Genomic DNA, 27,573 nt, shown 5'->3' on the forward strand with positions numbered 1-27,573 from the left:
AGTATTTGTCTATCTGGTGATATATTTAAATCCTCTATGCATATTAAAAATTAATTTTCCAGAAAGTAAGTAGAGACATAAAAACTCCAGAAAGTGACTGCACAGAGATTTGCTTTACAGGGCTGACGGCACAAGGAATTAACATGACATTTAATAAATGGCACTTTGAAGGACTGCCAGCCCCAGTGACTTTCCAGGCAAACCACCATGGCTCTCTTCATTTTTGAGCAAGAGAACTGCAGTGTATTTGCTGGCGTTGACTCGGGACCTTATGCTTAGAGATTCATATGTGTGACACACTTCAAAAGGATGGCACACATGTATGCATTATAGTTCCCAGTGGACACAGCACAAACTGATAGAATGAAGACCATGAAATAAGAAATCCACTTTGTACCCATTGCTGGGCAGCTGAATGTATTATCTGAATAGTTGCTATAAATTAATTCCAATTCAACAGCAAAACAATATTTTTACCTTGTGCAAAGCAGTCAGGAACAGCAAAAAGATTTTTTCCCCTTCAGCAAAAAAAAGGGCCATTCTGTAATGTCAACAGTCGCTGCCATCATCTATCTGCACTACACATGCATCCCACCGACTACGCAGGAAAATTCGAAGGTCCTCAAAGCTCAACCATCCAAAGACTACAGAGATTCTCATTGGTTTAAAACACATTTGGAACACTAGAATACCATTCCAGAGTATTAAATTCAAAGAATGACTGCCTTTAGCTTTCCTGTGAGGTAGGGTACAATAATAGATAATTCTCTTCAGATATAAAGATAGAGTAAAAAATATTTACTGGCCCATGATATTTGCATCATTCTTTGACATATGTATTAGACAGAGAAAATTGTTCAGTATTTTTAATTGGAAATATTAACCATGGTTATTAATTACTCAGCAGAGTTTACATAGAACCTATCACTGTCCTGAAGTAGTTTGGTTCTAAGGCATTAATAGTATCGTTTGTCTATAGACCAATGCTGAGCATTTTCTTGACATTTTTGTTCAAAATACTTTAAATCAAAACATTATTTACTAAAGCTACATTCAGTCAAATACTTACTACTTCTTTTTTTAGATATAAGAATAAAAACAAGATGTGGTTTTCTCTAAGACAAACTAATTGTAACACCCAGAAGTTCTGCTCAGTACATGAATTTACTGTCTACAACTACTGCATGTATTTATTCTATATTTGTGAGGTGTAGCTAAATAATGAATGCTTACTAGGCGTCAGGTTAAGTGTTTATATTATTAGAGGAACAAGACAGAGCCCCAGGCATTGAGAAGTACATAGTCTAACAGAAAGAATGAAAGAAACTCTCAGCCATTTGTGGTGCCACACAGTGTGGGATGCTCACTGGGAACCAATGCCCTCTTGGGATGTCAGGGCAGCATGACAGGTAAGGAGACAGTTCAGGTAGACATCAGGGCACTGGGCAATTTCTGGCCCTAAGTGGAAGACAATAGTAAACAAGGAGCTAGGGCACAGAGTCCCATATTCTCAGGGCATCTATACCCTCTTTTAGGATCTCTATAGCCTAAGTGCATTGTTTTATCAATACGGGGAGGTATGAGAGAACCTAGTTACTATAATTTGGCCCAGCAAAGGTCTATGTTTTAGTTAGTCTTAGTTCCTAGGGAGCTTTTGTTGGCCTACTGGGAGATGGTAGAGCCTTCAAGGGGTGAGGCCTTCCTGTGAAGTAAGGGGATTTTCCTTACCACATCCCTATCCTGACGTTCTTATCTCCCACAGTAGGCCTACAGTAAAACAGGCAGGTCCACCCATAGACTGAAATCTCCAAAATGATGGACCAAAATTCATTTTCCTCTTAAATTTATTGTATCAGGCATTCCATTATAGTATTAGGAAGTTTATTGGCACACATGTCAGAATCCAGAAGTTTCTCATGCTATCCAGAAGGATATTCTGGCAAGAAATGACTGGGATGTGGGGGATTCCTCATGAAACCTAAAGGTTTATGTAATACTGCTGTTTTCCTTAAGGCTATAAGAACAAACTCCAAATAAATGTCTCTCATGAACTGGGATGGTTCTCTAACTCCTGGTTTAAGACAGAGTTTTACTGTAAATATATTTCCTGTCATAACTTTACAGCACTCTAGATGATGCACAATGACCATCCTTTCTAGTTTGTCTAAAACAGTTCCATGTGGATACTGAACATCACGTTTCAGGGGAAACTTAAAGGTTCAGGGCTGGCTGGACCAGTGGGTTACTCTACAACTTCCTGCCCCCAAATGGGAATAGGTGTCAGCATTGCTTTCATTAGTGAAATGTGTTATTTTTAAAACCTACTACTATAAAATGACCCCCCCCCAAACCATACAAAACTACATGTGTATCTGAGTTTAACAGAGAGGGCCCAAAACAGTGCCACAGAATCCTCACTCTCCAAAGAATTTTCTTTCCTGCCAAATGAACCATTTTTATGACTCTTGTAAACATTTCTCACCCTTTTACATATTTGCAAATGGCCCTAAAAGAGAAAATCTTAGTTTTACATTTTTATTTGAACCTGATCTACCAAAACCAGCTTTGTGCTTTGCCTGTATGCAAATGTATGTTATATTATAAAACTGATGCATGTCAATGCAGGCTGTGTGCTTTTTGCTGTGAACTCCCCAGTTAGATGAATGGATTTATAAGTTGTATTGTTTCCAGTCTGGGGTAATTATAGACTGTACCACTGCAAGCATTCTTGTTCGTCCATCTGTACATATGCAAGATGTTCTCAGGTCTCTGCTAGAGTAAGTGCAGTCCATGGATTAGGAGCACCCTCAGCACTGGAGAGCTGCAGAGACCCCAACAAGACCTGAAAAGCCTGAAACTGCCATTGTAACAGGATTGATTTCTTTATCCCAGTCTGTGCATATGACATATGCACCCTCACACTCTGCACACTCACACTCTACACTCACACTCTGCACACTCACACTCTACACTCACACTCTGCACACTCATACTCTGCACCCTCACACTCTACATTCACATTCTGCACCCTCACACTGCACACTCACACTCTGCACCCTCACACTCTGCACCCTCACACTCTGCACCCCCACACTCTGCACCCTCACACTCTACACTCACACTCTGCACCCTCACACTCTGCACCCTCACACTCTGCACACTCACACTCTGCACCCTCACACTCCGCACCCCCACACTCTGCACCCTCACACTTACACTCACACTCTGCACCCTCACACTCTACACTCACACTCTGCACCCTCACACTCTACATTCTCACTCTGCACCCTCACACTCTACACCCTCACACTCTGCACCTTCACACTCTGCACACTCATACTCTGCACACTCACACTCTGCACACTCATACTCTGCACACTCACACTCTGCACACTCTCACTCTGCACACTCACACTCTGCACACTCTCACTCTGCACCCCCACACTCTGCACCCTCACACTCTGCACCCCCACACTCTGCACCCTCACACTCTGCACTCCCACACTCTACACTCACACTCTGCACACTCACACTCTGCACACTCACACTCTGCACCCTCACACTCTGCACACTCACACTCTGCACACTCTCACTCTGTATACTCACACTCTGCACACTCACACTCTGCACACTCACACTCTGCACACTCACACTCTACATTCACACTGCATCCTCACACTCTGCACCCTCACACTCTGCACCCTCACACTCTGCACCCTCACACTCTGCACCCTTACACTCTGCACTCACACTCTGCACACTCTCACTCTGTACACTCATACTCTGCACACTCACACTCTGCACCCTCACACTCTGCACACTCACAATCTGCACACTCACACTCTGCACACTCTCACTCTGTACACTCATACTCTGCACACTCACACTCTGCACCCTCACACTCTGCACACTCTCACTCTGTACACTCATACTCTGCACCCTCACACTCTGCACACTCACACTCTGCACACTCTCACTCTGTACACTCATACTCTGCACCCTCACACTCTGCACCCTCACACTCTGCACCCTCACACTTTGCACTCTCACACTTTGCACTCTCACTCTACACTCTCAATTATTTTTAATGCCTTAACTATGCTAGTTTTTTTCACTTTTCACTATCTTGAAAATTAGATTTGAAAATAACACTCTAAATATTTAAAATACATATTGAAAGACTTTTCATGAATTAAAATATCCTATAATGTGAAACAGAGGAGTGTGCATAGGGTCAGAGGGGAGGTGACAGAGACTGAATTGGAGGAGGGGAGGGAGGGGAAACTGCATTTGGGATATAAATAATCATCATCCTTAAAAAAAAAAAGCACGAGTTCACAAGGTAGCCCTGGTTGGCCTAGAACTTGACGTGTAGACCAGGTTAGCCTCAAACTCACAGACATTAGCTTGCCTTTGCCTACTTCATATTGGGATTAAAGGCATATACCACCATATATATATATAATTAAAATAGCTAGTAGTGATTATAATTCATAATTTATTAGAAAGAATATAAATTAAAGTACTATAGGATCCTTGTCAATAGGAATTTAATTCTGGAAAGGTAAGAAGAAGCTGCAGCCACAAAGACTGACTGGCTGATTAGAACTGCAGTGATGTGAACACACTGGGATGTTGTATGCCCAGAGGCTAGGGCTCACTTTAACGCCCTGAAAAGCAGTGCTTATCCACCTTCTCGGTTCAAACTAGCATCCTGTGACTAACACATAAAACTTTTTGGAGGTGGGAAGGATTGGGAAGGAGTTGTGGGAAGAGAAAAATATGATCAGAATATATTGTATGAAAAAATTAATAAAAAAGGGGGATAAAATGTTTAGAATCTGTAACTTAGCATACCATTGGCTTGCACCAACCCAAAGGCTGAGAACAATCACCAGACGGCATCTGAGGCCTGTGGAAAACCTACCTTTGTACCTCACGGCACCACCTCTCTGACGCACCCACCAGTTACTTTAAACTTGATTTATGAATAGCTGTGTTCTGTAAAGCTACAAAAGTTCGTGAAATTGCATCCACAGAGGAACACAGAACTGGGAGAAACCTAAATTCCTCGGGCACTGTCACTCAAATTTGGCTACAAAGTAAACTGTCCCTGATTCTTTTTAAGTTGAGAACTGTGGGTCGGTGTTTTTTTTCTTATGTTTTGTTTTATTTTGCTTGTATTTCGCATTGATACCCTATACCCAGTAGACATTTTTTTCTACTACTATTTATTAACAGTTTATTTAACTCTGATGGATATCTGTGCCTTTTTGAATCTACCTTTTCATTTATATCTCAGCTTATACTAAAAATCACTGTTCATTGATTACTCTCAATTTTCACTTACCTATTTGTTTTTTAACTTCCCCAAAGATGTTATCAAATGTACATATTTTTCAATCAACAGTTAGTCTATTAAGCACACAGATTTCTCAGCCATTATTGTTATGAAACCTGTTTCTTCCTCCCTCCCTCCCTCCCACCCTTCCTTCCCTCTCTCTCCTCCTCCCTCCCTCCTCCACCCTCATCTCTACCCCTCCTTTTGAGGCTTTAATTTTTTTCTCTCTTTTGGTTTCTCAAGCCATGTATTTTTATAAACTAAACTTAAAATTAATTGGACATCCTTAGTCTAAGCAGTGATATTTTTCATAAACTATTCTCAGTATCATTTCTTTAACAATCACTTCGTCACACCCTTGGAGGGCTGCTGTCTGCTTCCTGGGCTGTGCTCTGGGACTTGTGGGAACCTGTCATGGTTCTGGCTTCTCACTCTTACCCTCACTGCCGCGCCTTCCCGCTCACCATTCTGGGTTGCATCTACATCACTTTCCTACTCGTTATAGTCCTTTCTTCCTAGAATGCTCCCAAATATGTTCACTGACAATATAATTGCTAGGTCTCAAAGAAACTTCGAATAGATGGCTAGCGGAGGTGTCTATTTAACATGTTAAAGTGGATGCTGGCCTCTAGGTTCTCCCAGCATCTCTCAGCATCTTTGGCAAGTACCTGTTACAGAGTCCTACCTCTTTTCAGCATTTCTCACTCCTGCCCCCTACTCAAACCTCTCCATACCCCGGCTTCACTTCTCTTCTCCTATAACACCTAGCCATTTTGACTAGTGCTCTCTTGGTCTTTCTCTTGGCCTCTCTCTTGGCCTCTTGGTTCTTCTCCCTTTTTGGATCCTCTCCTGTCCTCTCTCTTTTCCTCTTCTCCACTTCCCTCCCCTCCTCTCCTCTCTTTCCCCTCCTCCTCTCTTTTCCTCTCCTGTTCTCTCTCTCTTCCCCTCCCCTCCTCCTCTCCCCTCCCCTCCTCTCCCTTTCCTCTCTTATCCTTCCCCTTCTCTCCTTCCCTCCCCTCCTCTCCTCTCTCTTTTCCTCTTCTCTCCTTTCCCCTCTCCTCCCCTCCTCTCTCCTCCCCCCCCCTCTTCCCCCTCCTTTCTCTTTTCCTCTCCTCTCCTCTCCTCTCCTCTCCTCTCCTCTCCAATATTGGAATTCTCCCTCTAGTAGAGTTCCTACACTGAGGTGCCTATTTAGCAATAACTATCAAACTTTTATTTCTAGAAATTCTACTAGTTTTATTTCAAATTGGTCTCACTTTTTATAATTTCATGTTCTATGTATCTATTTTCAAATTATCATTTATTTCATTAAGCACACTAAGCATAACTTCTTTAATATCTGAATCCAGTCATTAGAAAATATCTGAATTTGGATAAGACTGTCAATAATATATATTTTTTGGCTGATTCTTACAACTTTTGTACTGTTTCCTTATATGGTTAACTTTTTAGTTACTCAAATGCCACCACTCTTTAAAAATAATTTACATAATCCCCTGTGGTAAAATAGAGTTTGCATTTCCTTTTGACAGCAGCCTGGGGGCATTAACAGTTGGAAACCATCTTAAACTATGTTAAAATGTGAAGTTCCCTGACCATTCTAGGCAGTTACAGGAGTCCATGAAAGGCATTGTAAGTGGCCACAACTCCTGATTCAGATAAGCAGCAAGGTATTCTTTACAAATAGAGTTAAAGTATAAAAAGTAGCTAATCCCATCATTCTCTAGAGAAGGGGCCACTTTCATTCTGCTTAGCTTCTTACCTCAGCTTAAATCTAGATTGTCCTTTGTAAAAATCACTAACATAGGTCCTCAGCCTATTCTCCTCACTCACAGGCTTTTTCAAGACACTGCATCCCAATTTGGATTTGGTACTTATCTGGCCAGGAGCTGCTCAACTGTTTTTGTAGTTCTTTAGTGATTTATTTTAAATCAGTTTTCTCTGGGGATGAGCCCCTGATAAACTTTCCAACCCCAAGTGCTTAGCCCTAAACACATGTACATACAAACAACACTAAAATGGGATATCTATTGAGTTATATGTGTGTGTGTATATGTATGTAGGTAGGTATATAATCTACTTAGTTACATGCTTATATGTATGTAAGTAACAATATTAACTGTAGAAGCAGAGGTCATAAATTTTGAGAGGGATAAGAGAACATTGGAAGATTTGAAAGAGAGGTAGGAGTGAAAATGATTCTTATATAAATTCTCAAAAAAAATTAAAAAATATATCTGAACTCTATGACTTTAAAAGGGTAATTTATCAAAATAATTTTTCCCTTGTTATGCAAAAATAAGTACTCCATTATAATCATCAAGCCCTTGAGAACTTAAACTTTTATTCATTGACAAACTAATTCAAAGCATTATTCCTGTGTCGCCATTTTCTGGGCTGTATAACAAAGGCTTGTGTGTGCTTGCACAACTGTCAATCTGTCCATCAAACAGGCAACTGAGAAACTCCGGCATCTGAACATCCTGATACAGGAGCAAAAAAAGGCCTCCAAATACTTTTCATTCAACTTAAGAAACTTATAAATTTAAACAAAATTAAAATAAGGATAGCTTTGATAAAATGAACAGTGATTATGCTTTCAAAGAGTTGTTTCACAAGGCTTGTTTATCTGATTTTAAAAAATTGAAGTTAAAACAACTAGCTAATTCATTCTCCACCAAACAGGCCTTATTTTGTGGGTTAAATTGAGTTCTAGTCCCTAATACCTGAGAATGTGAGTGTATTTGAAAATAGGATCATTGCAGGTATGATTGGCTAATCAAGATGAGATAATACTAAAGTAGTGAGGGTCCCTAACTTAGTCTGCCTGCATCTTCACAGAAAGAAGAGAAATGTAGTCACACAGAAAGATGCTGCTGTGATGTCAGAGGTACAGATGGAGCAATTCCTCCAGTTTAAAAAAGACAGGGAAGGATCCTCTCCCAATGGCTATGAAGGGAGCACAGCTCTGCCAGCACCTTTGGTCCAGGGATCCATCCTCTAGGGCAATGGTTCTCAATCATCCTAATGCTGTGACCCTTTAATACAGTTCCTCATGTTGTAGTGACCCCCAAACATAAAATCATTTTCATTGCCTCTTCATAACTGTAATTTTGTTACTGTTATAAATCATAATGTAAATATCTGGTATGTAAGATATCTGATATGTGACCCCCATGAAAGAATTGTTGAAAACCCAAAGAAGCCATGACTCACAGGTTGATAAACACTGCTCTAGGACTATAAGACAATAGACTTCTGTTATTATTAAACCACATGGGGGTAGTTTATTTCAGCAGCTGGAAGAATGTACTCTACTGAAATGTTAGTTTGCATCTTGTATCTTATAAGCAAGTGTTGATGAAATTCTAAGAATATCACTTAGCATAAAAGTACAGAGTGATAATAATGCTTTATGCCAAGGATTCACATACTTGAATTCTAATTCTTTCAGGGAGATTAACTTCTTGTTATTTGTTTCAATATATCAAAATAATATTATACATTCTGATTCATAAAATTTGGAATAAAATGAAGTCTTTACCTCTTTCACTTCTCAAAAATAATTAATAACCAATAAATACCACATTGCAAATTATTTAAATGAAACTAGGAAACATAGACCCTCCTAGCATATTATATAAGGGGTAAACCTCTTCCTAGCAGGTATCGGAGTAAAGTGGGAGTGTGAGCAAAAGGCTGCCACAGATGCTCACAGTTGCTAATCTTGGAGAAAATGACTGGCCACAGTGTAAGTAAGAATCAGCTTTATCTGGGGAAATGGGGATAGGATCCTTATTTTATAGACAATAGAATCACTCTTGCTATTTTAGGGGATCTTAAGAATTTTGAATGGTGAAGCTGAAAGGTCTTCACAAATATTCTCAGCACTCAGCCTCCAGATGAGGTAGAAGGGAGGGTGGGTATCCAACGAAGTGAATTGTCTCTCGGTGTGGAAATAATGCAGCTGGGGAAATAAAGGCAAAACAGCTCTGTACATTCACAAACCATGTCATTAAAGGAGCCCCCTTATTCACTAGCTATTCACACCCAAGCTTTCCTCAAATGGCCGGGCCTAGAAAAGCTCAATACATTCAAATTGAGTAATAATTAAAAACTAGCTAGCAGTTAATGCATACAAAATACTGCAGAAAACCAACAGTGGAAGAGGATTCAGTGTGTGACAATATGTCAGAGGCAAAACTTATTACTAGGAACAAAACAGATGAGAAGTGCTGACACAAGTTAATAACAGACAAGCTGGCCAGGCACACTGTGTAACAGATTGAGAAAGGGATAAAAGTTGGCCACTACCATAAAAAGAACCAATTTTTAATAAAAGCAAAATACAATAAAACATTAAAGATAATTATCTGAGTTGGTAAGTTCAGGAGAGAAGTAAACCAAGAAAATAAAAGCATTTTCAGAAATGAAAAAAGGGGAGAGGATATTGAAAATAGGATTGATGGATGTGGACAACCTGAAACAATAAAACCTTCTAAGGGATTAGAAGAACAATGATAGCAAACAGGAAAGAAACAAAATAACACAAAATATAGCAAGTTAAAGACAGTTAACAAAATACTGAAATACAATTAAAGTCTTCAAACTGAAGGATATCAATTCTCTTAGCAGACAATTCAAGGCACTCTATGATACTCACTAAAAATCACCTCAGAAAACACAGTAAAGTTGAGAAATGAAGAGCACAGTCTGTCCAGACTCTTTTTTTTTTTTTTTTTATAAAAACAGCAGTGAGTAATGTTGCGCTTATCAGGTCAGACAAGCTCAACAGAGAAACAATACAAGAACAGAAATAGACACGCATTTACAGAAACCCGTGTGTGGTAGAGGTGGTCCTGAAGTCAGAGGACATGTCAGTAAAGATTTCTATGATTATTAAGGAAGAAGAACAAGAAAGAATGAAACTGAATATTTTGCTTACTTTTGCCCAAATTCAACTCTAAGGAACCTAAACAACTTAAATATGAAAACTGGGCATTAATTCTGTGCTTGAAGAAAAAATTTTAATGTTTAACAAACAACATTAAAAAAGAAATGGGTCTATAAAGAACTCATTGATAAATTAAGTTTCTATTTGTGAAAAACATTAAATGTTTGTAAAGATAAATAATAAAGAACAGGAGAATTTTTCAACTGACAAAATACAGTTTAGAATATTTTATAAAGAACCACTACAACTCAGAAACAGGACAAAGCCAAAGAAAAAGTAGATAAAATTGAATGGGACTTTAAAAAACTATTAAGATAGCCAAGTAGTATAAGAAAAAAAAAAACACTAATATTCAACTTCATTTCCAGGAAAGCAAAGCCAAATTTTAAAGAAATGCCCGTATTCCAACTCATAGGTCTGAGGTAAGAGTTTAAAGAACCAATCACAACAGGGAAGTACTGTCTGCAGGTGGAGCACAGATCAGTACAACCTAGCTGGGTGGCTAGGCATTATTGAGGAGTTGAAGACTTCAACTCCCAGAGTCACAAAATCTCTCTTCAGTATGTACCTCAGAGAAAGGAGCCTTTCCACACACCCAGCACAAAGTGGGTATGTCCATGACAGTCCAAAAGTGTGCCTGCACCATGACACCCAGCGCCAGCAGTGTGTAGACACGGGTATGGTCTGCAGCAAGAGTGGCACAGAAAAGCCATACACAACACAACAAATGACGCGTCTCCACTGCTCCCTGTGATGAAGGTGGACAGGAAAGCAAGGAAGCTAGCATCACAGTGCTAATGTTAGCAGTCATCTCTGAGGGATGCGGCAGAACGCTCTAACAGGGAAGAGGGGTGGGGATGGAGAGGCTGCTGAGTAGCACACGAAACACTATAATAGGACCTGTGCAGTGCTATCACAGGGTTGATTTTTATCATCATTCCTCACATCATCCTGGGCCAGCCAGCTACATAACTTGCAGAGTCCACAAAATGAAAATGGTGAATTATTTAAGAAAAATAAATAAATGGAGAAAACATTTTGATTCAGGGGTGTCCACCTGTCATGTTTATCACAGCTACTCAGACTCCACACCCATCCTAAGCCTTCCTTGCTTTGGCACCCACACTCCACACTAGGGAAGTGTTAGTGACACTACTTGGTAGAATCCAAGAGCAGACTGTCAAGAACCTGCCCTGTAAAATGGGTGTGGGGTGGCAGGAGGTAGGACAACTGGAAGCCAGGCCGCAAGCCTCCAAAGCACGCCCCATCATCACAGCAGACTCAAGCACACAGCACCAATTTGAAAACCAATTTATAAAGTTATTAAGAATTTCAAGGTCACAGAGTATTAGATCATTTCCAAGGGCGAGGTCATATGCCCATGAAACCAGCCTCCATCCTCAGGTACCTGCGCGCGCACGCGCGCGCGCGCGCGCGCGCGCGTGTGTGTGTGTGTGTGTGTGTGTGTGTGTGTGTGTCCTGCACGTTTCACAGTTTTACGTGTTCGTTATGCTGGGTCTGTGTGAATGTGTCTGTAGGACAAGGAAGAACAAACTGTATACCCTTCTGTTTGACAGTTCTCTGGGCGACGGCCCAAGCAGAGGGGTGCTAAGGAGACCTGAAGTGATGGGGTATTAAGTTTTCAGATTGGATATGTGACTGCCACTTATTCACCAAAATGTTCATGTATCCAAATGTGGACCTGCATGCTTAGAGGCTGCTTTATAAATTAAGTATTTATGCTTAAGATCATGGGCAATTAATTCCACAGCATGCTAAGCAATTTAACATAATTGCCCTTGGCTATAATCTTGGTGCCAAGAACCTCCTACTCTTTGATTCTAGTTTTTTTCCACTAAGTTGTAACTGAAAAAAAAATACTACATTTTTGTAGGTCAATTTATAAAATATAAAAAAAATAAACATAAATATGTTAAATCCCTAATATGTTAATTCACACTGAAGATTGGATAAACATGAAGTCAGGGGGCACTTTACCTGTCATCAGGGGAGCACACAGTTTCATTCCAATGTTCTTTGGCCTTTGTCTTCCTTATCTTCATTCTTTTTAAATATTGTTGTACATTTGCTATATACCAAGTGTCATGAAATACAGAAAAGTGGTCAAGGTCTCTTGACACACACAGCCAAAAGCTGTGTTCAAACACTACAAGCTGTGGATTTTTTAAACACATAAAGTGTATCCAAAATTGAAATATGTGGTAAACTTCCCTATCTACCAGATTTCAAAAGCTTCATGAGAAAAAAGGCATATGAAATGTATTACTAATGACTTTTCATATTGATTATATATAGAAATGATATATTTAGCCACATTAAATAAAGTATCTTTAAATTTTATTTCACCTCCTCTTCACTTTTTTTTTTTTTCTTTTTCGAGACAGGGTTTCTCTGTGTAGCTTTGCGCCTTTCCTGGAACTCGCTTTGGAGACCAGGCTGGCCTCGAACTCACAGAGATCCACCTGCCTCTGCCTCCCGAGTGCTGGGATTAAAGGCGTGCGCCACCACCGCCCGGCTCCTCTTCACTTTTTTAATGCACTAGGAAAATACAATTTTTCTTGTATTGTACATTATGGGTCTAAGGGTGTTCTCTCTTAGTGTTGCTATAGGATGTATGAATGAGTTCTCCACCTATAATTTTAAAATGATGTGTCTAAAACTATTTAAAATAACAAACACATGAAATCTACTCAAAACTATTAATATTTATTGACTATGTACTGTCTCCCTTGGAATTTCAGAAATTAGACTATCTGCAATTACCTGAGCCCTGTTGGTTCTCCCTGTATGGCAGATATAAGATGAGCAGAAAGCAGTCTTGATGGAGACATGGCTGTTACTGTAATGCTCTGAAACTGTCTCTCTTACCTCTCACATGTCCCTGAAAGACTTGCTGAGCCCTGATGTCACAGCATGCTTCCCTCCCAGCACGGACGCCTTTGATTGCTTACAATCTGGCACATTAGAAATATTTTCTCACATTTTCATGGAGAGGAAGAGGCAAGATCTCTTTTCAGATAACAAACTCTTACTTTTATCAAGTGCCTATTAAGGAGAGCCATGGGAATTCATGCCAGAAAAGTATTTTTCATATTAAATTATTACATGTTAAAAGAGCAACACAAACTAATTTCTAAATCACATTTCAAAGCTGTACAACACACAATAACCATATTGATATTTGTGAGACTGAATGAAAAAGTTCACTTTAAAAATATGCAAAGAAATAAGAAATATAGTATATAATGGTACAAAGACAAAAATTGTCAAAACCCCAGGCATATGTATATTACCAATTAGTTCATAATGTTGCGTGCTCTACAAAATGCTTACATCCCCTTCCTATTCTGAAAAACAGTTTGCTTTACTATATACTGATAGTATAATAATTAAATAGCATAGCTGTCTTAAATACATATCAGACAACATGAATGTATGTAAATTGGTATAGTAAAAGGGAATAAATATGGAAACTGGAATCAGAACTATGATACTAGGACTGGGGTGTACTTCAGTAGTAGAGTAGCTGTGCAGCATGGTGAGGCCCTGGGGTTTTTTCTATAGCACCATATATACGTACACACATTCACACATACTAAACATAAAGTGACATTTACATGACTTAGGCTGGTCACAAGCTTAATGATTCTTAGCTTCTCATAGGAAAAATTGGAAAAGTTAGGATTGAGCATGCAGAAAACCCAAGAAGCAAATTATATATATATATGTGTGTGTGTGTGTGTGTGTGTGTATGTATGTGTGTGTGTTCACATATGTGTATATGTATATATATAATGTGAAAAATTATACTATCATATTAAAAATAAATTTTTTGTTTTAAACATCTACCCTTTCATTAATATTTTGAAAAGTCATTATACCGAAGAATAACAAAATATCTAAAACATATTAAATTTCACTTTTGTCAGACATCTTAGTGTATGGTAATAATTAAAATTATACCAATGATTGAAAATAAGAAGACATTTGATGGTTACATAAAATTCTGGAAGTGAGAAGTCATAGAATTAACAGGGCTACAGCAATGACTGAATGTATTCAGATAAGCTTCATGTATCTCTCAATCCACCTGCGGTTATATAGTAGACACTGATATAAAGTTAAGCCTATCAAGAATGGTTATTTTTATCTATTTTGTACTTCTAAAATGAGTAGAGAACCCCTGATTCATCCATTCTCTTTGCTGTCTTTATACCCTATGGGAAGGCTGGGACAAACAATGTGATGTCTCTTCTCTGATATGGACTACTCCAGAAGGGCATGCAGCAGGGGTAGATGAAGGACACCTTTTGGCAAGTAGGGGTAGATGGGAGATAATGTTATTAACATTGGAAGAAAATGAAATGGCTATTTTATGCAATTAATCAAATAATATTAGACTTAACTATAGGAAACTGCTGTGGGATATTCTGTATGGCAAATGTGTTGCTCTGGTTGGTCAATAAATAAAACACTGATTGGCCAGTGGCTAGGCAGGAAGTATAGGCGGGACTAACAGAGAGGAGAAAAGAAAGAACAAGAAGGCAGAAGGAGTCACTGCCAGCCGCCGCCAGGACAAACAGCATGTGAAGATGCCGGTAAGCCACGAGCCAAATGGCAAGGTATAGATTTTTGGAAATGGATAAATTTAAGATATAAGAATGGTGAGCAAGAAGCCTGCCACGGCCATACAGTTTGTAAGCAATATAAGTCTCTGTGTTTACTTGGTTGGGTCTGAGCGGCTGTGGGACTGGCGCGTGACAAAGATTTGTCCTGACTGTGGGCAAGGCAGGAAAACTCTAGCTACAGGAAACGTTTGAATTTGTGTTGCTACAGATTTTTAAAAGATTGAACAGCAAAATTCTAAGAAAATAAAACAAGTTGGTAATCATGGTTATGAGAAAGCAGAGCATTAATGGAAAATGTGGTTATTTTCTAAGCATTCTTAATAAGGCTGTATGTATTATAAAAATGAAATATGCAAATTTGTTATTTACCTGAATATAATATAAACATATAATGAGAAGAGTTTTGACTATTTGAAATTATTTTTGCTGCTAACACAATTCATTATGAGATATTCTTTGAGATTCCATGAGCCTAATACTTTATTGTCCTAACAAAATGTCATTCATCTTATTGGAAGAAGATTCGACCATGCTGATAAGAAAATCATGCCATATATATTCATACCTAGAAAACATCCACACATATGCACCTTCAAACATATGTTGGTGGACTGAGAGAGAACTAATCAAAAAGAGAGAATGGGAAAGATGTGGCTGGGCTTCCTATTATCATAGTTTTTATTTAAATTTTTTTTTCATTTTACATATCAACCACAGTTCCCCCCTCTCCCATCCTCCCACTCACCCTCTCTCATCCACCCCACTCCTCATAGGGGGTAAGACCTCTCTTGGGAAGACAACACAGGCTGGCATACCAAGTTGGGGCAGGACCAAGCCCCTCCCCCATGCATCAAGGCTGAGCAAGGTATCCCACCATAGGGAATGGACTCTAAAAAGCCAGTTCATGTACCCAGGATAAATTCTGGTCCCATTGCCAGGGGCCCCACAAACAGATGAAGCCACACAACTGTCACCGACATTCAGAGGCCTAGTTTGGTCCCATGCAGGCTCCCCATCTGTCAGTGCAGAGTCTGTGGGCTCCACTAGCTCAGGTCAGCTGTCTCTGTGGTTTTTCCCATCAGGATCTTAACCCCACCCCCACCCCACCCCCACCCTCATTGCTCATATAATCCCCCCTACCCCTCTTCAACTGAACTCAAGGAGCTCAGCACAGTGCTCAGCTGTGGGTCTCTACATCTGCTTCCATCAGTTACTGGATGTAGGTTCTATGATGACAATTAGGGTAGTCACCAATCTGGTTACAGGGGAAAGGTAGTTCAGGCACCTTCTCCACTTTAAAAAAAAAATCAGTAGCCCTCCTATATCCAAATGATAAATGGGCTGACAAAGAAATTAGAGAAACATCACCCTTTACAATAGCCACAAATATCATAAAATATCTTGGGGTAACTAACCAAACAAATGAAAGACCTGTATGACAAAAAACCAGAATAGGATAGCTACAACAATCCTGTACAATAAAGAAACCTCTGGAGGCATCACCATTCCTGAGTTCAAGTTCTACTATAGAGCTATAGTAACAAAAACAACTTGGTATTGGCATAAAAACCAACACGTGGATCAATGGAATTGAATTGAAGACCCTGACATCAATCTACACATCTATGAATACCTGATTTTTGACAAAGAAGCCAAAATTGTACAATGGAAAAAAGAAAGCATCTTCAACAAATGGTGCTGGCATCACTGGATATCAACATGTAGAAGACTGCAAATAGATCCATATCTATTGCCATGTACAAAACTCAAGTCCAAATGGATCAAAGACCTCAATAAAAATTCAGTCACACTGAACCTGATAGAAGAGAAAATGGGAAGTAGCTTTGAATGCATTGGCATATGAGACCACTTCCTAAATATAATACCAGTAGCATAGACACTGAGAGCAACAATTAATAAATGGGACCTCCTGAAACTGAGAAGCTCCTGTAAGGTAAAGGACAGGGTCAATAAGACAAAATGGCAGCCTACAGAATGGGAAAAGATCTTCACCAACCCCACATCTGACAGAGGGCTGATCTCGAAAATATATAAAGAACTAAAAAAACTAGACATCAAAATACCAAATAATCCAATGAAACATGGAGTACAGAATTCTCAACAGAAGAATCTCAAATGGCCAAAAGACACTTAAGGAATTGCTCAACATCCTTAGCCATCAGGGAAATGCAAATCAAAACGACTCTGAGATACCATCTTACACTATCAGAATGGCTAAGATCAAAAACACTGATGACAGCTTATGTTGGAGAGGATGTGGAATAAGGGGAACACTCTTCCACTGCTGGTCGGAGTGCAATCTTATACAGCCACTCTGGAAATCAGTATAGTAGTTTCTAAAAAAGCTGGGAATCAACTTACCCCAAGACCCAGCGATATTACTCTTGGGCATATACCAAAAGATGTTCCACCATACCACAAGGACACTTGCTCAACTATGTTCATAGCAACATTATTCGTAATAGCCAGAACCTAGAAACAACCTAGATATCCCTCAACTGTAGAATGGATAAAGAAAATGTGGTACATTTACACAATGGAGTAATACTCAGCTGTAAAAAAAAAATGACATTATGAAACTTGTAGGCAAATGGATGGAACTATGAAAATAAAATCATCCTGAGTGAGGTAACTCAGACCCAGAAAGACAAACATAGTATGTACTTACTCATAAGTAGATATTAGACACAAAGCAAAGGATAACCTGGCTACAATTCACAGCCCCAGAGAAGCTGGGTAACAAGGAGGACCCTAAGAGGGACATGCATAGATTGCCCCAAGAAGGGGAAATAGTTAAGATCTCCTAGGTAAACTGGGAGGGGGAGGTAGGGGGAGTGGATAGGAGGTTGGGGATGGGAACATGAGGGGTTGAGATGGTTGAGTTGGAGGAGGGGTGGAGAGGGAGAGCAATATCTTGGCAGAAGGAATTATCTTGACAGAGGGAGCCATCATGGGGTTAGGGAAAAATGTGGTGCTGGGGAAACCCCCAGGAACCCCCAAGGATGACTCCAGCTAAGACTATTATCATGGTTATTAAGTAGAAACTCTAGGCAAATAGGAAGAAATGTGAGCCATGAAAACCAACGCCTCTAAAGAACATGAGGCCCCTATGGAATCTGGCTTCCTTAGGTTTGTGAACTTATTTTTGGGATTTCCTGATAAACCAGCCCAAATTCTAATTATCTTTTAATATTTAACCAGTATTTTAGTCTTTGGGTAGAAAAAGAAAGAAACAAATAAAAAAAAAACCCTCAAAGCTATATTCTTTACAGGACAATTTTCAATTCAAAATGAAAGAAAATATTTGAGCTCCATGTGTGTAAAATTATTCTAATAAATTATAGTATATGTCCTAATTGAGTTACAAAATAAATAAATGGTACAACTGATTTACAAAATATGTAAACTGGAGTCTGGGGGCCATATAAATATGCTGGTGAGGGAAATCACAAGCTGGATGAAATCACTGGTGAAGTTAGTGCAGGGAGAGAACTAATTTTTTAAAGTTGTTGGACTTTATAAAGTGCCATGCATTATCAGTAGCATTGTTCAAAGTAGAATACTGGAGGTGCTATCCAGCTCTCTTTACGATTAACATGAAAGAGCATATATGGGATGATGGATGGAAGGCAAAAACCACTAGAGGAAAAGAGCTAAAAGAGTTGAGAAGCTAAGGAATTAAAGACTTTATTTATCTATAGCAAAATTGCCAAGAATTATGACAAGCATTAGAGAGATTAACAAGGGTCCTAGGTTTAAAGTTAAGATATGAGAAGATGAGCACAAACAATAATTACTACAGGAATCAAGCTAATGGAGAATGCCACTGGATGACATGAGAGCCAAAGCTGAAAATTTTAGAAAGGAGGGGGAAATGGTCTGGGAGCAACAGTGATGAGGATTAGTGAGGACACTGTGTCTCCACCCTTAGAGTCATGTGTTAAGGACGGGAGAAAGAAATGGCACCACTTTAGAGAGCCAAAGCAGAAATGTTTTCACAACAGTCTTCAGTTAGGCCTCGACAGTGAAGGGAATATTTTAAGACGGTAAAAGACTTTTTGATTGTTTTTGACATTCAGTGTGAGTTCCAGCAGCACAGTGAACAGATTCCAGAGTGAGAGAGGTGGTAGTGAGGTCAGATGAGAGACATGGAGTTACTGACCGTAGGCTTTAGCATTCCTCAGCATTGCAAGCCCACACCTGGTGGAGGCTGTATCAGACAGAACTGTAGGGGATACTCAGTGATCTTCCCTGAGGGTCTCAAGACTGTGAACTTGGGGGAAATCACTGTCCTTCTATTGTTAACTGTCTGTAGAAAAACTAGGAACCAGCCACAGATAAAGGAAACTGTTTAACAATCTACTCCTTTCCTAAACAGTAACTTCATCCTTTCTTTGAAGACAACACATGAAACTTAAAGTCCACAGAGTCGAAGGGAACATCATCAGGCCACAGAATTTGTCACTTAGGACAATGTGGTTTTCTTTGACTAAACTCCCTCCTTCCAGAGTTTCTTTTGAAACTGTCTGTTAAGAACATCTTTCTTGAGGCTGTTCTTCCAGAGGACCTGGGTTCAATTCCTGGCACCTACATTGTAGCTTACAACTGTTTGTAACTCCAGTTCCAGGGGATCTGATACCTTCACACCAATGCATAAATTTAACATAAAATAAAGTTAAATAAATTTAAAAAAAAGAACACCTTTCTAAATAAAAGTCCATACCATGGTTCTATTCCCTGTGACTCAGAAAGGTAAGAAACAGTTTGGAAATCACCAGTGAGAGGGTGTTTGCTGGAATATCAAATTAGAAGTGATTTATTGAATGTACTGAAGCAGGAAGGCAAAAGGGCAGGTTGAAGGTCTTGAGCAAGATGACTCCCATGACAGCAGCAGAGACAGGCGTCTCTATGAAAGGCCACAGTGATCACACTGTGGAGGTGGCACTAGAAGACGGCTTCTCTTGTGGGATAGGTGCTGAGGCACCTCTTTGCAAACCAGGAGTTTGCTCCTAGTGTGCCTTTGCGTTCCTTCACTTGAAACTGTTACTGGTAACTACAGCTCCGTTTTGGTGAGCATCAGATTGTGCCACACACCTCAACAAGCATGCACTAATCATTCTCAGTTTGGTGTTATTATTAGCCTCCACATATCTCCCATGAAGAAACAGTCACCAAGTGTTTCAGTAATTTGGATAAGGCTTCCACTTAGAAGCTAGGAGAATCAGAACACCAATATTAACACTAGCAAGCACTCTGCTACACCATTTTAAAACATGAGACTTCAAGGAGTGATACCCTAGTCATCCATTTAAATTTCAATAAATCGATGGAAATCGGGATTGGTCTTGATTCCTATGATCTAGTGTTCTTTCTTTTCTCTTCCACTAAAAGTGATGATTTATTGATATTTTTGAAATGTTTAAGGTGATAGAAAATGAGTGCACTTCTGAGGACACACCCATGCTCTTTGACTGCTTAAGTAACATTGTTATTTAATCAGCTTCAGTGAGTGCTTCTGTGATTACTGGAGACACATTTCAGCAAATAGAGTAGGAGCCCGTGTCAGACAGATTTTTAGAAAACATCATTAAAATGAACTTTAAAGGCATTTTAAAAATATTTAGTTTTTCAACAAAGATGTAATGCAATGAATGTATATAAATTATTTTAGAACAGAAATCAACATTTTTTCACATTTTATTTTAGAAAATAAATTGCTTGTCTCAAGCCTTTAGACATTTCTGTTTTAGAAAAAAAATTTCCAATTAAAAAATAATGGTTTAGCTAAAAACAAAACCAAATTCAACAAAACTCCACATGTTAAAACAGTGGTTACATATCAACTCATATTGGAGATACATTTCATTTTAAAAGAGAAAGGAACAGAAAGCCTATAGCACTCAGAAATGATGGATTTATTACCATTTTTATGCTTTCAGAATATGCAGCTTTCTACTCTGCTGAAGGGTGAGTGTTGAGAGATCTCTGAAATGAAACTGACAATGTGCTGGTGAGTCTGGTTTTAAGGCATAACACTGCAACACATTTTAGTTGGCTTAATGACACCACCACTTCAATCCACTAACAGTCACAATGTTTTTAAAAACATTTAAATATAGTGTCAAGTATTTTATTCCCCAAATTCTTTTTCCTTTGGGCACTGATACAACTGTCCTGTGCCTTACTACCCTCTCTAGAGTGAAGTGACACACAGATACACTTCTCAGCTGCTCCCTTCGGGTGCTGTCTCCTTTTAATTTGTCTTCATCATCCATCCATTCACTCAACATGAGTGATGGGCTGCTATGGGGCAGGGGCTGTGAAACGGACAGAGTCTTGTGTTGTCATGAGGCTGTGGTTCCTTTAGTATATATTTCAGGTATTTTAAAAGAATATTTTTGTATTAGAGCAACTTTAAGCAAATCTTGAAAATATCACGAGTGTTTGCAATTCTGCTCTTTTCCACTCAGTTTCACAATAATCTGTAGCTGGGAGTCTCTCAACAAACACTTTTAAATGGTCTTTTTCTATCTTTTGTGCAGCATTAAACAGACAATGGCTGAGCCTTTGTCCAGATAGTCTTTGCACATGTAGGAGAAGAAAATAATAGCGTGAAGATTAATAATATGAGTAACAAGTTACAAAGAAGGAAAACTACAACATGGTTTCCTTAAGTCAAAACCCCTCCTAGGTCTCCAAAATAGTCTGTAAGTTCCAAGCTTTCTGACTATATTTAAAGGACTTTAAAATACCATATGTAGCTTCTTTTGAAGGAATTTTATATATTTTAAAAACAGTAACTTAGAAGAATTATTACTCAAAACCCTTTTGAATTCTAAGAATTTATCTTCACAGTTTCCCACAACATTCTATATTTACACACATTTTTTAAAGATCCAACTTCTCAACTTTAAATAAAGTAACAAAAATTAGTTTTCAATAGATGTCCCCCAAATCTTTTTATCTTTCGACAGTTTTTAAAATGAAATAATATATACAAGTGACTTTGCTTAGTACTGACTCTGATTTACATCATGAAAATCATTACTGCTGCCTGCCTGTATTAGCCTAGGGAAACTCACCAGGTCCTCTCAGATGTCCCAGAGAAGAGGTCAGATTTTGTAAATTCAAGCCAACATGGGAATGGAAGGATTCCAACATTCTGTTTTCAAAACACAGAGTTACAACTTGAGTGATTCGGTCTTCCCTGTTTTGTAATCGACCCCCAAGTCTAACATTACAGGATTAAATGCTAGCCTCACATGCTCCCACATACTCCTGACAACAGGACTAGACCTGTGGTATCTTCAGTGTCCTGTAGAGAAAATATTATTGAAAGAATAACAGTAAACTTTGCTAGTTCTTAGTGTGGACAAAATGTAGGAACATCTCCTTTCTGAGCAATCCTCACCTAACAAAAGTCTAGAAAATAAGCATCTTATCTATTTTTCATTGTTTGATAGGGGATTTTAAATAGTATAATTTCCCTAATATCACTTATTGAGATTCAAACACATCTGTTGGATCTAGAGCCAAGGGGCATATAGACAGTTTAGAAAATGTAAATAACCAAAGAAAAGTAAAGAAAAGAAAAATCTTCTCTAATACCATCACTCTGATATTTTGCTAATTATTGCAAACCTAGAGTTTCTCATAGTCTAGGAACTACTCAAAGCCTTCTATATGTCCTACCTGATTTAATCCTCCCAACAAGCATCTGCTACTGCTTCTACTATTAATGTACTCATTTTATACACGCGGGAACTAAAATGCATAGGGTTATGTAGGTCAGATTATCCCAACTAGAAATTGATGGAGCCATGACTTGAAGTCATGTAGTGGGGCTTCAGTAATTATATTACACTATTTTATTCTAACTTCATTTGCCATGATTAACTGCATAATAATATTCCATATCTTTTCAATGTTTATTTGCATATAAATGCAAACAAACTTTCTAAGTACTTAATATTGTATTATGGACATCTTCACTAACATATAGATGTATGTTGTTATACTGGACTGTCATTTAACATTATACTATATGGATTGAATATACTGATGCTTTATCAGTCTTCTAATGGATATTTGGGGTGCTCATACTTTTTTGCTATTTTGAAAACCTTTGAGCATTCTCATCTGTGCACCTATTCACCTGTTCTAGGTATAAATGCCTAGAGATGACATTGCTATCTGGATGTTATATAAGTGCTACAGAGGTTTTTAGTACTTAAAATGTTTTCCTAAGAAAAAAATTAGCATGTATGGGGGAAGAGGCTATGACCATCCTGATCAGAGCTTGATATCAGACAGGGTGTAGGCATTAAATAAAGAGTAAATAAGTTATAAGATGAACCCATCTCATCTCTCTGTCATGCATATGACATATCCATGGATTTGGTCAAGAACTGGAGTAACTCCATTTGAAATTCTAGAATTCATTTACATCCTACTAAAGCCGAGGCAAAATGCACTTATTGGACAGTTTGCTTTACTTTCTAGTATGTGGACCACAGCTAAGTATTACTTAATCTTCAAATTAGGACAAATATTTTTCAACAATCTCCTACTAATGAAAATTGTGACAAATTTACAATTGATCCCTTTTAGCAAAACATTTGAAAACCATTGAGCAAAAACCCTGAGATGTTTCAACACAGTGGAATGCATGCTAATATCCTGGCACTTTTGAGGTGAAGTGAAGAAAGAGATAAGGAGGGTTGCTATGCTATGCAGCACTTCACCTTTGTTCTGTCATTGGACTGATCAGAAGAACTAAGTATAGATTCTCAAATATAATATATTGGAAAGTAACATATAGAATGTACCCACATCCACCATTATTGTCCTGAGACCAGGATTCTTATGCACAATAGTCTTTAATTTAAAATTTGAAGATACAGTATAGAACATTATGGTCTTAAGCTAAATGTGAAAATATGGAAGCATTCCATTTTGTCTGCTGTTTGCATGCCAAAAATAAAAAAATGTGGACAAAGGCAAACATCATACACTTATGAAATTCTTTCATATTCCTTATTTTTAGCCAATTATTTTTGTTTCTTCAGTCAATATTTTTATAATATACCTAAAAATGTGTATCACCTTACCCATAAGTGCCTCCCAAGGGACCTTGAAAGGAAATATAGGAGAGAAAAAAAAACTCTCCCATAGGCCTCTATGTGACCTGTATAGAAACCCTCCCAGACTCTAGTCTGAAAGCCTGTTAGCAATCCTCTACCTGATTGCCTGGCTGATTCTATTCTCTTCTTTCTGCTGCCTACAGCCTCTTCTTCTCTGTATTATATGGAGAGCCAGATTTCAATAAAAAATTCAACTGGATGCTTTAAAAAAAAAATGTACTACATAAAACGCAGGTTTTCAAAGAACCTGACTCATCATGTCCCCAAACGCTCACTTGTCTTTTCCTTTGCATTCCCATCACACTCCCACATTAATGAAATGAAGCTAATTGCTAACATAGGAACAAGTTACCACCATAAACTAGCTATAAATAAAGACAAGGCAGCCCAAGTGGGTTGAAGTTCAGGCTTCCCAGGCCTTAGGCTGTCATTGGAGTGCATGTACCTGCTCTTAATTTCAAATAGTGTTGATCTTCCTCATTAAACAGGGTATGTTTTCATTCAAAATTGAAACTAGGGGTATTAGGAGACCTTTACCTTCCCCCGATTGTAGAAGAAACAATTCCCTGAGAAACTGTTAACTCTACTGAGAAAGAAAACATAATGAAAGACTTTATTTCTGCTCAGATTTATCATTAACAAGTGCCCCACTTGTCCTTAAATCGCTGTTAGTATTCTTTGGATTATAAGCTTCATATAAAGAAAGAAGAATTTTTAAATGAATTCAGTTAATTTTTCTAGTTATTAAAAGCTCACTGGATATTCTAAACTACGTAACTGCTTTATTAAGTAGTCTTTCCACAGCCATGACTTAGTTAAGCTAACCTGAGTCTTGAGTTAAATTTGGTCAAGATAGAAAGGGGAAAAATTAATCTTTCAATACAATCATTTCTTCCCTTATCATAAATTAAACCAAACTTCTTTCCCTGAATCTGTGCATACCTTCCACCTGTTCAAATCTAAGACTTGTAATAAATTTAACCCAAGAAAATGGCTACACCGGACAAAGATCTGTTAGTACTAAGCACAATTTGTGACACAGATTTTGGATGCCAAGATATTCTTTAAAGCAAAATAGTATCTCCTCCAATATCTATTATTTGTACAATTGCATCAATTTCTTAACATGCTGTGCTAATGAAGTGCTGAAAAAAAAAAGTCACCAAAAAGCTGTTTTAACAGAGAAGTATCTACTTTCTACAAGTTCTCAAAAATATGTGCTTAGGGGCAGTCAGAGGTTTTATCCGAAGGCTTAGGGCCAACCCTCATGCACATCCTTGTAAAGTCAACTTGAAGATGGTATGATACTGTAGAATAATCCAGAAGAGTAGCTGACCCATCTCCAGACACTTTGGAGAGCAGAAGCAATGTTCCAAATCCTTGCATTCCAACTATGTTCTGTGGAATCATCCTCACCTTCTGTTAGAGAAAGACTAACCTTTAATTATTAGATTTTAAAGGGAAAATTATAACTTATTCTGCTCCATAATTGCTGCAAAGGAGTTATTAAAATTCCAAACTTATGTAATATTATCATAAAATATGGCATTTTTCTCAAGAAAGACACAAATTGGATTTGAGCTTATGCACTGTAAAACCCAGATGGTTTGCTTAGCTACTCAGACATCCTCCAGTTCAAAAGTTAATTGAACTGAAAACTAAAATTTTGATAATTGATATGCTTTGGGACTAGAGCAGAAAGATAAATTAGCCGTATGCACAGGGTGTTAATGGGCTTGAGAAACCACTGAGTTGGTGAGAGAATATTGGCCAAGAAGAAAATCTCTTTTCTCTCCCTCTCTCCCCACCCCTCTATTGTCTAGGTTAAATCATTCCACATTACCTGGGCTTCTTGAGGCGCAGCTGCTTTTCTTTCTCCATTTTCTTACTTACAGATTCAATATCGGTTATTATTTTACCCAGTTTAACTTGTTCTGGAATTAACAAAAAAGCATTGATTGTACACTACTATGATTTCCAAGTTCTAAATGTACTTTTCAAATTTAATTGCAAATTACAGACTTTTTTAATAAAAGACAACATATTCTTTTAAAAATTACTAACACAAAGTTACTCATAAAACACATTTGAATAGTTTTTTTTTTACCCCTATCCTACTCTGATCTTTTATAACTACTAAAATTTAGGGCTAAAAAGTAAACCACAAATGAAAAACATATATCAAAAAAGGACATATCAGAAAAATGCCTGCAACAACATAGCACAAGCCCATGAATGTAAAGGACTTCTGTGTGTGTTACCATTAACATCTTTATTTTCATAAAACTTAGTTTATATGGGAAGCTCTGCTGTTTTAAAATAAGTTAGCAAGTCATTAGTTCATGAAGACAAAAGTCTCTTCATTTAATATAGTTAGACAAAAGACAAACACACTAAGTCAGGCTTGTCCAGCACTTTTTATCTCCCAGCACGGATATACTGAAAGATACAGAGGCATGTGGTGCTCATAGCATAAAGCCTGTTCTTTAGAAAAAGTCACACCTAGCTCGAGTCTTAATGTCAACACAGAATGGAACATACTGGACTGAACTATATAGTTCAGTGTGACACAGAATAGTAAGTTTGAGGAGAAACTGAAAACACAGTGTTACTATTATTCTTTGTAGTATTCTAGGAGTACTGAGTGGTTAGACTTGACCTAGGAATTACCTCTTGTAAGCCACAGAATAGTGATTTTTTTTTTTTTTTGCAAAGTACTATGCTTATTCTCGAAGAGAAGTAGCAATCTCCAGAACTACAGGGCATAACCTGTATAAGTTCTAAAGTGAAAGTCCTCTATAGTATCCTTTTTTAAAAACAAATTTATTAATTTACTTATTTATTTTACATCCTGGTGGCAGTTTCCCTCCCTCTTCTTCTCCCAGTCCCTCCCCATCTTCCCTGCCATCCACTCCTCCTCTGTTTCTGTTTAGGAAAGGGCAGGTCTCCTATGAATATCAACAAAACATGGCATATCAAGGTGCAGTAAGACTAAGCACCTCCCCATATATTAAGGTTGGGCAAGGCGACCCAGTATGAGGAGTAGGTTCCCAGAGGCCTGTAAAAGAGGAGTCAAGGGCACCACAAGAAAACTCACAGAATCAACTAACCTGGGCTCATAGGGACTCACAGAGACTGAACAGACAACCAGGGAGTCTGCATGAGACTGACCTAGGCACTCTGCCTATATGTTACAGTTGTGTAGCTTGGTCCTCAGTAGTATTTTTTTTAACTCAATCATGTAAGTAAGACTGCTTCCAAGCTACAAAATTGCTGAGGGATGTTCTGTATGTTAAATGTGTTGCTCTGATTGGTTAATAAATAAGACACTGATTGGCCAGTAGCCAGGCAGGAAGTATAGGCGGGACAAGGAGAGAGAATAATTCTGGGAAGTGGAAGGCTGAGTTAGAGAGACATTGCCAGCCGTCGCCATGACAAGCAAGATGTAAGGTACCAGTAAGCCAT

General features: G+C 38.4%; 1 protein-coding gene across 11 annotated transcripts in view; it reads right to left on the reverse strand.

The window, feature by feature from the left end:
* The window catches only part of Iqcm (IQ motif containing M), a 471,750-nt gene that overhangs the window by 277,593 nt on the left and 166,584 nt on the right, over window positions 1-27,573 (reverse strand). For all 11 annotated transcript variants that reach the window (XM_042277514.2, XM_076571981.1, XM_076571978.1 and 8 more), the window contains exons 6-7: window positions 25,952-26,042; window positions 22,048-22,127 (exon numbers count right to left, since the gene is read on the reverse strand). In XM_042277514.2, coding sequence (XP_042133448.1) covers window positions 22,048-22,127; window positions 25,952-26,042 — 171 coding nt within the window. The remainder of the gene's footprint in view (window positions 1-22,047; window positions 22,128-25,951; window positions 26,043-27,573) is intronic.

This window comes from Peromyscus maniculatus, chromosome 5 (assembly GCF_049852395.1).
Source record: "Peromyscus maniculatus bairdii isolate BWxNUB_F1_BW_parent chromosome 5, HU_Pman_BW_mat_3.1, whole genome shotgun sequence".
NCBI classification, from domain to species: Eukaryota; Metazoa; Chordata; class Mammalia; order Rodentia; family Cricetidae; genus Peromyscus; species Peromyscus maniculatus.